Source organism: Phalaenopsis equestris, unplaced genomic scaffold (assembly GCF_001263595.1).
Source record: "Phalaenopsis equestris unplaced genomic scaffold, ASM126359v1 Scaffold000400, whole genome shotgun sequence".
NCBI classification, from domain to species: Eukaryota; Viridiplantae; Streptophyta; class Magnoliopsida; order Asparagales; family Orchidaceae; genus Phalaenopsis; species Phalaenopsis equestris.
Genome location: NW_018164842.1, coordinates 158,432 through 170,415, shown reverse-complemented (window position 1 = coordinate 170,415; position 11,984 = coordinate 158,432). Strand labels below are relative to the sequence as shown.

Genomic DNA, 11,984 nt, shown 5'->3' with positions numbered 1-11,984 from the left:
GGGGTGGGGGTGGGGGTGGGGTCGGGCGACCTCCCTTGATATGCTTCTTCGTCAGATAGAGTTGTGCTCCATGCACCCCTCCTTTCCAAGTTGGAAGGGAGACCTTCCCTGCCTCCAGTTGACATTTGCAATAAAGAGAAACAATTTTATTAATTAGTGCACATAACAACATACTATACAATAAAATAAAAACAGAATAGTACGCAATAAACATAAAACACATAAGTATGCAGTAGATAGGTAGAAGAAAGTGTAAAGTTCAAGGTACAATGACTAAAATTGAAGACACAAAAGTATGCACTAAACTGAAATATGAAATTCAATGAAAAGTACAATATACATACTTATGAGCCTAAAGCCTTAAATATTTAAAGTAACTTACTCATCTTACTGAGCATCATCTGAAAAGTGACTGGAGGATGTAATCATGATTACTTCTTCAAATGCGTCACAGTCTTATTCATCACCGAGATTAATTTCTTTATATTTGCCACTAGAAACCTCTAGATTGAGCTCTTCATCGATTGCATCAACTGGAAAGCAGAAACCTATCATTTCAGTTTCTCTATAAGCACGTTCAATGTTATATTGAATATTAATGCTAGCCTTTGGTCTACTCGAAATGACAGTTGCCCAGTCAATGTTATCTCTTGCTCTATGTGGAAATTAAAGATAGTAAACCTGACTCGTTTGTCGGGGTAGAATAGAAGGATCAAATTTAACATACCTTATGTTCACTTTCACTTGTACGATATTATATTTTTGGTTTGCCCTTATTTCATGATTATAAATAGGATTAAAATAATCATAATTGAATAGGAATACACTTCCTCCAATAGAGCCTGGATAAGTTAGTTCAACAACTTCTTCAAGAATCCCATGATAGTATATCTTATTGTCTTCTTTATCGTTTGCTTTAACACAAATGCTGGAATTACAAGACTTTTTTTTTTTCCCTTGGACCAGAACCTTGTATGAAACCTGTACCAATTTACATTATAAATATTCCAGATTTTAACGATGCACATAAGTCCCCAAGCAAGATCTATCAACCTCTGGTCTGTCACTTCATTACTCCAATCATGAATCTATTAATATATACATAAGAAATCTTATTTAATGAAAATTCACATGTCATATGAGAAACGAATCTATCAATTTTAACTCATATGCGTTGTAAACCTTAATGAAAATTCACATGTCATATGAGAAATGAATCTATCAATTTTAACTCATATGCGTTGTAAACCACTTGGGAAAGTTATTCTCGATCTCCTTGCTAGTGTCATCGTCTTTAACTAAATTTAATGAATCCATGAATAAACTGTTCATATATTGAAATAGTTAATCATGAAATTTTCTAAATAAATGAGTGAAAAATTATAATAAAAATTTCTTACTAAAAAAAGGTTGTACTTCATCACAATTAAGAAGAACATAATGTGTTGTTGCTTGAAGTTCCTGATCATTAAGGTAATGAGATGTGAACCTCCTTGATGCTGCACCTAACTGCTCAAAAATAGAAAGGGTTGATGGTGGCACCAAACCATCATTTCTTTCATGGATTCATTTTCCTTAAAATAGTAGGAGCAAAATTTTGTTGTCACTTGTAGCTTCATATATCGAACCTTCTGGCCGAGTCTTATTTTTTGTTGTTCCTTTCAATTTATTCAAAAATCTAAAAAACAAATGTTGCTTAGCTCAAATTAGCAATATTCTTTATAAATGAGAAATTAACTACCTAGTTTTAAGGTAATTACCTCTCAAATGGTTACATCCAATGACACTGTATTGGACCTCCAATTAATGCTTCGTGTGGTAAATGTACAGACAAATGCTCCATCGAGTTGCATGCAAAGTGTTATAGAAATATTGGTTCTAGCTGGAGTATGATGTTAAAATTTCAAATGTGTTGCACATAGTTCTCTAAAGAACACACTGATTTCAATCAATGGATTAAGAACTTTGCTTGACAAACAGCAAAATGCAGTTGACATCAAATTTTGTAGAAAAATATGACAGTCATGTGTTTTCATTCAATGGCTCAAATTTGAAGCATGCCCACTCTGGAATTTTAGTGATTCAAGCCACTCACAAATTATTATTTTTTGGAACAAAGTAAGGTAATATTTTGCTTTGGGATTAATGAGTTTGTCGTCAGTATTTTGTTGGTTCTCCAACTCCCATCTTTTGCATATCTCCTTCAAATCAAGTACATCATTCATGTTATCCATAGTTTTTCCATCAACATCCATCACAATGTTGAAGATGTCATCAAAAAAAAAAATTTTCCTATGTGCATGACATCCGGATTATGTCCGATCATGTTATCCTTCCAGTAAGGAAGATCCCGAAAAACTGACTTCTTTGTCCAATTATGAGTGACACCAAATCCAGGTGGATGATGTGAAGAAAAGTCATGGCATACAAAAATCATCAAAATGTCACAAACAATCTGCAGTATATCTTCCCTATATATTCTTATGAATGACGATGATTTCTCAATTTAGTTAATTATGAATGCACTCATGTTCCTCTTAAAGTGATGTTCTCAATCTAAAAATATATGGTGACAATCAAACCATGAATTCTTCCTGTTATACTTAAGTGTACACATCTTAGATGAATTTATGCAATATGAACAAACTAATTTTCCCACGGTGCTCCACCTAGATAGCTTTCCATATGCAGGAAAATCATTTATTGTCCACATTAATGTTGTTTTCATCAGAAAATTGTGTTTCATGGAGACATAATGCTTCATGAACCTATTTCTCAAAGAATTTTCAACTCATTTATCAATTACTGCAAATATACATCATTTATCTCCTTAGGGTTACTGGGACCTAGTATAATCAATGTCAGGAAGAAGAAAGGGGTTGTCTTGCACATCTCAAGTGGCATATTGTATGGTGCAACAATCACCAACAACAAGAATAGGGTGATGCAATTTGACTATAGGGTTTGAAGCCATAAGAGCATAAACCAAGCCGAACATTAGTTCCTTCACATCAAACTCAGGATATGCGCGATCAAAATATTTCCACGTCTCCTCATCTGTTGGATGACTCATTGAGTTATTTTCTCCTGATATGCTATGATGTCACATCATATGTGGAGCATTATGCATAGACTATATAGCCTCTATAGATAAGAAATAAGTTGTAGATAAATGATTCACTTGAACGGAACTTCCTTCTGTCTCTTAATTTTTATACTCTCAGGTTTGATCTAGAAGAATTAAAATTTTGCATTGAGTTTCCATCACACTAGTCTTGTAATATAACATGCATCCGTTTACACAACAATCAATCTTCTCTGCTTTAAGTCTAGATTGAAGACCAGCTTTTTTGTTCTGTATAAATCTTTAGGGACTAAATTTTCAAGTGGATTAGTCTCTTTCAGCAAGCCTGCTACATGCTTAAAGCATTCTCGGGGCATGTTATACTCTATTTTGATTTTTACATTCTGAGAGCTACATATAACTCAGAATGAGACATGGAATCCTTCCACAGTGGTCTCTGAGCAGCATTCAATAAATCATAAAATGTCCGAGCCTCACAATTTAGTGCCTCTTTCTGTTGCACTTGACTCACATAATGATGTATTGTTCCATCATAGATCATTTCAAATATGCATGAGTTAAATCCAAGTGGAGGCTCATACTTGTTGAAGGAGCGGAGCTGAATGTTGTAATATCAACCTCCCCATGTAAAGTCCAAATCCAGTAATCAGGTTGAATCCCCAATGATATAAATCATATTTGACTTTGTCAGGCATTAGATGTGCTCGATTTTTGTGTTTTAAACATGGACATTGAAACCTGCTCTCAGATAGGTAAACCAACAATTGAGATGCAACTTCCACAAATGTATTGACACCATTCAAGAACTTCTTAGTGATCCCTTTTTTATCCGGATAAAGTCTATTGTACATCCACGATCTTAATGTACGAATGTACATATTTACCTTCAAACCAGAGAATAATCAACACATCATAGAGTGTATTCCATTGAATTTAATGTGTTTAATTACAATAGTAGAACTACTAGCAAAGTTGTAACAATAGTTGATCAAACCTAACAATAATCAACACTTTATAAAAGGAGTGAATGTTTTAGATAATTCGAACAATGAGATATGCTAAAAAAATTCATTGATTTTAATTTTGGCTAGGATAAAAAGCGGATCAAAATAAACGAAGTGGGATGAAGTCTCCAGTCAACCTCCTTCTCTTCTTCAGTCAAGCTTCTTCCTCCCCTCCAGTAAACTCCTTTTTATTTGATTAAAAAAATTATTTCTAAAGTCTGATTAGGCTAACAACATTGGATTAGGCTTGGTTTTGGGTTCGACTGAGGTTAACCTGAACCTAGTCTAATCTAAATTCACTTAGTTCAAACCTTAACATAAACCTTAGAACTGACCCAACCCAGGTCTAACTCAAACCTTAAACCAAACAATAGACCTAACCTAACCCAGGTCTAGCTCAAACCCTAACCCAAACCCTAGACTTGGCCTAACCTAATTCTAGCTCAACCCAAGCCCTATACCTAACCCAACTCAGGACTAGCTCAAACCCTAACCCGAACCTTAGACCTAACCCAACCTGGGTCTAGCTCAATTCAAACATAAACCCTAGATATGACCCAACCCAGGTCTAGCTCAAACTCTGACCTAAACCAAACTTAACCCAACCTGGGTCAACCCAACTTAATCTGGGTCAAACCTAAACCAAATCTAACTTAACTCAAATCAACCCAGCTTAACCTAGGTCAAATCGAAAGTAAATCTAAGCCAACCTTGGTCAACCTAACTTAACTTAGGTCAAACGTAAACCAAATCTAAGCCAACCAGGGTGAAACCCAAATCAAACCTAATCCAACCTGGGTCAACCTAACCTAACCCAGGTCAAACCTAGCTTAACTTAAACTAAATCTAACCTAACCCGAGTCCATCCTTAGGGCTGTCAAAACAGCTCGTTGTTCGCAAACAGCTCATGTTCGGCTCGTTTGCTAAGTTAACGAGCCGAACAACTCGAACCAATATTTGTTCATTCGTGTTCGGCTCGTTTTGGCTCGAAATACTACTAATCCATTATATATATCCTTGATGAGTAGTATTTCTAAAAAAAATAATTGACTACAAGGCTACAAAGATTTATAATCAATTAAAAGTATTGATGAAGAAAATAGAATAAAAATTATTAATTTAGATTCAAATGATGTTTTAAATCTTGTCTCAATCCTTAACATCTTATGGCTACGTGATTAGGGTTGTCAAAACTACTCTTTGTTAGTGAACGGCTCGTGTTCGGCTCTCTAAGCAAATCTTGCTAACCAAACGAGCTGAACACGAACACTTTTTGAGCTCGAAATATAAATGAGTCGAACACCAGCTGAGCCTGGGCTCGCTCGTGTTCAGCTCGTTTACACGCCTATCCACCCCAACTTAATCCGGGTCAACCCAAATTAACCTAAGAAAATTCCAAATTAACCTAGGTCAACCCAAACTTAAACCAAATTATCCCAAGTAAGTCCAAGTCTGAGCCTAACCTAAACCAACTGATTCATACCACACCTCAACTTAACCTTAGTTCAAGTCCATTCTAAGGCTAAGTACTACTTTATATGTTATTTCATGTCATTTTAAATGTATTTTCATACTTTATTTTCTATTAAATTTCATTTTATACTTCATCACAAAAATAAAAAAATAACAAAAAAATGCATAAAACAAAAATAAAGGTGAAAATCTCTTACAAGATGGTTTTCTCGACAAATATGAAAAATTTAATATTTTAACAAAACTCAATACTTAGAAAAGCTCTGGTTTCTTAACATGACTAACAAATCTAGGAATCAAACATGACATTATGTCAAATATTGAACTTCAAATAAATATCTAAAACACACCAAGATAAAAAACGAAAACATAACCTAGGTAGATAAGACATGAACCTTAGGTTAGCTGAATTAGACACCAAACTAAGGATAATACACTTACCCCATGTTAGACTGAGTATAATAGCGTAGGTTAGTTTAGGTACCTAGTTAGTGCTAAGGACTAAAACATGCAAAATAGTAAACTCACCCCTTGAGACTAAGAGGAATACCTTAGAATGAAGTAAACTATGGTTACTGAAGAAGTAATTTCAAACTGCCATAAAACTAAAAATCCTCCATTGTCTAACATTTACGGGGGATTCCTGGTTATGAGGTTTGTTATAGTTGATGGATACCAATGTTCCCGGGATGACAGAAAACCATGAGCATCTTGCTGGGGTTGTTATTCACAAAGTCTAGGTTAGTTCGCCCATATAACTCCTTATAGATTCTAAGATTTCATTTCTCATCTAGAGAACTTTTCCTAATTGACTTTGTCCTTAGCTTAGGTTTTCCAGTCATATATATCAGTTAAATCCAATTTCCCAGATCTTTTAACTTCATATAACCAGTTCAAATTCATCAAATATTTTTCAAATCTTTCTTAACGTGGGCCTTTCTCATGACATGTCGTCACTAGACTATAAGTTTCATCCTTTTGAAATTAATTATTCGAATTTTGACCCTCCAATTATTAAAATCCAATCTCTTGTAATTTAATTTATCACATTAATTGAAAGTTTTTTTTAATGTTCATAGCTCTAAAGATATAATTAACTACGAGGTCTCATTCTTATTGGGAATTAAACTCCAAAATTAAATAAACAGTTTCTTACACCTGGAAGATAAAAGAAAATTTTGGTTTGGTGAATCCATAAATTCTAAAGATTTATTTTACCTGAATGATTGAATCCATTCTAAAGTAGTGTCTCTATCCTTCAGGATAATATATTATTCTTCAAGTGTCGTATTCCATCATTTTTATGGAAATATTTCGAGATCTATGGTGGTCCCCAAATGATAAAAAAATCACCACCAAATATGACTGGAACATATCTGTGTGAGGGCTAGTGTAGCAACACTGGCATACAATATTAGTGAGAGACGTCTCAATGTTGAATCTAATATTGTATGTTACCATAGCTACACCAATCATTACATGAGTTTATTTCTTTCACATTTTGTTTTCTAAATTGAGAGCCAATTATAAATGTAAGCATTCATGTCTTCATAAAATCTATATGCAATTAATTATACACCTCAAACTATATTCTTAGAAGAAAATACTTCAAATGATGCAAGAGTTTTTACTACTACCACCAATGTGAAGTCCATAACAAAAATTCTATTTTGCGTTCTAATTTGTCAGTTCCAAAATGGAAATTCACTTCAAAATTAAATTTGCATTACCAAAATGGGAATCACAACATTGGAAATTAGATTTTGAAGTAAATTTCCCTTTTGAAACTAATAAATTAGATTTAAAAATGAGTTCCCATTTAGGAAATTGAAATTAGAATTTTCATCAGAAGACGTAGTGAAAACTGCATCATATGAAATATCTTCTTTTAAGAAGATATTTTGAGGTGTACAATTAATCGCTTAAGGGCTGCGGGGACGAGAATACTTAGTTCTATGATTGGTTTTACAGTTGGAAAAAAATACGAAACCAATATGCTCGTAAAAGGGTTGGAGTAGCTACAACGAAAAAAAAAATATTAGAAAGAGAAGCCTTAATGGATTTAACAAACTTTGGCATACCTAACATCAATATGAAGTTAAACGATCCAATTTTGATATAACCGAAGGTTGGTTCAAAAGTAATTCGATCCAAAATTAATTTTTAAGGGATTGTCATTGTTATAGCTAAATTTACAGACCTACCCTACATAACATATGCATAACATAAATTTTAATTTTCCTAAGTTCCGAACATATGTAATATAAATTTTAAAAATGCTAAGCCCTAAATCTGTAGACCTACCCTATGTGTGAAATAATATTGTGCATCGATACTATTAAATTTTGATCTGATATGGCGTGAATCATTTATTGGCTTAAGCCTTAATTATAAATAGTAAATTCTACTCTCAATTCTTATGCAATTACATAGCTGACAACTAAATTTTCTTTTTTGGCAAACATAAGACCTTAGGTGTACATAAGAAGTTGTATTAAACTGTAAAGTTTAAGTGTTAGATATGTAAATACATAGGAATTTAGTGGTATGTATACAAAACCTTTGACTATAATTTTGTCTGGCACTGTAGCTACACTAACCCTATCTATGGCTATATTTATTTAACATTTTTTCTCTAACAATAACAACAACAATCCTTTATCCCATTAATTGGGGTCACCTACAAGAATTCTTTTACTCAATTGCGCATGTTGTGTGCCTTATTTTCATTTAATTCTAATAGATTAATATCAGTTTTTATACAATATGCCCAAGTTTTTTTAGGTTTTACTCTGTCTTTCTTAACTCAAGCCAAATCTAAAACTTCTACTCTTCTAACCAGATCATCAAATGGATGACGTTTAAAGTGACCAAGCCATCTAAGACGACTCTTTCCAATCTTGTCGCCACTACAGTTACACAAACCGTTTCATGAATATATTCATTTTGCATTTTGTCTACATGTGTCAAGCCACTCATCCATCTAAGCATTCTTATCTTAGCAACACAAATTTGTTTTCTTCTCTTTTAAAGGCCAACAGTCGGCACCATAGAACATTGTAGGTCTCACCACCATCATATAAAATTTTCCTTTAAGTCTAAGCGGTATTTTTAATTACACAATAGGTCGGATGCATTCTCCACTTCAACCAACCAACTTTAATTCTAATAATAACATCCCCACCTATATCACTATCACTTTGAACAAGAGTCCTGAGATTTATAAAACGTTCACACCTTTTAATGATTTGATCACCCATAGTTACCAATATGCCACTAGAGCAACTACTACTAAAATTACATTTCATGTATGCAGTTCCAGATCTACTCAAGCAAAACCCTTTTGACTCCAATGTTGACCTCCATAACTAAATTTTTTCTTAAGCTCTTTTTCTGGACTAATCCACAACAAGGATATAACAGGCGAAAAACATACACCAAATTACATACTCTTGTAAATGTCCAGTAATAACACCCATTACTAAAGCAAAAGGATATGGGCCTAAAACTGATCATTGATATAATCCAACTGAAATAAGAAAATATTTGGTCAATCCTCCTTCATTGCTAGATCCTAAACGTTCCTTCTAGTTGCTAAACCCTAGCCCTAAATGCATTCCATAGAATAAATGAAAAAAAAGGAAATTTGCATATATTCCATTCAATTCCTTAGTATTTATAGATCTAACACCTCAACTTCAATTGTTAACATTCATACCCATGAGTCACGAGCTGTGAGAGCCGATCATCGACTGGAGACAAGGAAAGCATGTAGCGATCGGTCACCAGAATGATGGAGTCACCGGGAGATGGGAGGATTGGGGCACCAAAGTAGAAAGACCGAGAGGGGGAGGATTATAATAAGACAGGGAGCATCACAATTTTGGTGGTATAAAGGATTTTTTTCGATGACTTATAAACGGTTTAAAAGCCATCAGTAATTAACATTATTATCAACGGAATTTCCCGTCACTTATTAAAAAACCTCATCGGTTAACATCCCGCCAAACGGAGGGTTTGTAAATAACTGATGAAATAAAGTTGTTGGTTAATATTTATTTATAACCAATGGTATAATATGTCGACAATAATAAAAACCGTCAGAGTAAATATTACTGTTGATAAGCGACAAAATGCCCTGTGGTTATACCGTCAGAAGTAACCCAACACATAAACCGTCGCTAAACCATCAGAAAATAGAGTATTTTTCAATGTCAATTTTGGTTGTCAGGTTTTTCATCGGTTTTAGCATTTTGTAAATTCAAGTTGGAATGTGTGATGTGATGGAAACGATCTTCTAAGCGACTGAGTGGAATTTGTTACATGAAAAAAATTTAATAAGTGAGTTTGACATATCAATCTTAGTAAATAACGTTTTTTCATTTAAAGCATAAATGACAAAGGAACTGGGATATGCATTATGAATAATAAAAAAATATCAATTTATTAAATACATTACCTAATTTGTAAACAATTTTCGACTGCTTATAAATATGAATAAGAGTAACTTAAACAAATGCATTTCTAAATAAATATTTGTATGTTATGATATTAGATGTGTTTATATATTTTAGATTTATCAACATTTTAACACTACCTGAAAATATACTATCAATTTATTAAATACATTACCCAATTTGTAAATAATTTTCGACTGCTTATAAATATGAATAAGAGTAATTTAAACAAAAGCATTTCAATATAAATATTTGTATGTTATGATATTTGCTGTGTTTATATATTTTGGATTTATCAACATTTTAACACTACCTGAAAATATACGTGTAGTATATGTAAGATATATATATATATATATATATATAAACACACATATAATTGTATTTATATAGTGTCGCGTACCAAAGTTTGTTGGTTGGCATCCACGGTATAAGACCCCTCAAGTCGGGGGGTTCGAATCCTCTCTGTAGTTGGCCTTAAGAAGGTGGTACTCGAATTGTTAGGCATATTGTTGGTGGCTAGAGGCTTGTATAATAGCTCTTACCATTCCTTTTTTAACGTCAGAGAAGTTAGAGAGATGTTACATGGGGTATAATGCAGATATAACCCCCCAACGCCCTCTGAATAACCTCCCTGACGTACGCAGCGTTGCGTACGTCTTACACTAATGCAAATTTTTCTAAAACGGCCCCTTAGAGAATGTGTAAATTATATAATTCTAATACATTCTTGAAAAAATTATCTTCCTCCACGCCAACCCTATTTCTCTAAAATTTCGGGCAGATTTGAATTTCCTTATTTATGGCGCCGACTCCCAACCGCCTTAGCAAAATCTCTCCTATAAATACTGCACCCAATCTGTTATTTCGTAACAGAATAGAAGGAAAGCTACATGGAAATATCTTACAAACCCCAATGGCATCCATCTTCAACAAATCCAAGCTACACGCCGGCGCTCCACTGCTCGGCCTGCGACGACCTCTCCGTAGCGCTGTCTGAACATCTCCGATTCTCTGACGGTCAACCTAAAAGCTGTCTTTGCTCTCCAACAGCCCACCGAGGCTCTTTCCGTTGCAGCCTCCACAAGCCCTTTTCCTCCTTGTTGATAAACCCACGCAAATTGGCCATTCAGAAGTCCGTTGAGCGGAATGTTTCCGCTAACTGCGGGTGGGTAAATCGCATTATGAAGACGCAGGTCTGGCCGTCGTCAATTCAGAAACCGCGACGGAAGGAGTTCCAGCGGCGGCCCAGCCGGCTTTCCGCTATGTCCAAATAAGCTAGATAAATTTTCCCTTAAGCTAAAAATCAGTTTTGCTTTTTTTCGTTTAGTAAATTTAGAGCTGTTAAATCCACTTATTAGGTGTGTTTAAGGGATTTAACTCAGAAAAAAAAATGATTTTTATGCCTGACATATGAGATGAATTTGACTGCATTTAATTTTACTTGAACCTAATATTATTTCAGATTTAATAATATTTAGATTTGATAAATCATCAAATCTAAGTTTATTGGATTTATTGAATCTAATTTAACTAAAATCCTACTTGCAGGTTTTGTTTTTCTTATGACCTGAGATTATGAGGTATATATATGTTGAGATGAAATGTTTATAAAACGTTTAAACTTCACCTTGTTTAAAGGTTGTACAACAGATCAGAAGTATACGAATTCCCACATATATAACCACCCCTGTTCATGTCCCCAAGCTCATGTGTTACTTTTTTTTTAATGGCGAAAACTTTTTTTTTTAATGATTGAAATTAATTTTTTGTCAAAAATGAGGATGGCTTTTTGAGCCTATAAATATGCAAATGATAGGAGGAAGAATGTGGAGCCCTCATCTCTGTCTAGCAAGAGATTCGAGATTTCCCAGGAGAAGAAAGTCACCCTCATCCTGCATAGCAGGCGTGCAACGAGCTATTCTTTCGTGTTGTGGTGCAACAGTGCAATAGAAAGTCGTCCCC

The 11,984-nt window shown here is 34.1% G+C and overlaps 1 protein-coding gene across 1 annotated transcript; it reads left to right on the top strand.

Annotated features, from left to right (window-relative positions):
- The first annotated feature begins 10,912 nt into the window (after positions 1-10,912).
- Positions 10,913-11,296, top strand: LOC110026772. Its single transcript, XM_020727883.1, has one exon. The coding sequence runs from the start codon at positions 10,913-10,915 to the stop codon at positions 11,294-11,296; it is 384 nt and encodes a 127-aa protein (XP_020583542.1).
- The last annotated feature ends 688 nt before the right edge of the window (positions 11,297-11,984 follow it).

Excerpts from the sequence above, each read along its gene's own strand:
- LOC110026772 (XM_020727883.1), top strand. The coding sequence starts at position 10,913 with ATGGAAATATCTTACAAACCCCAATGGCATCCATCTTCAACAAATCCA.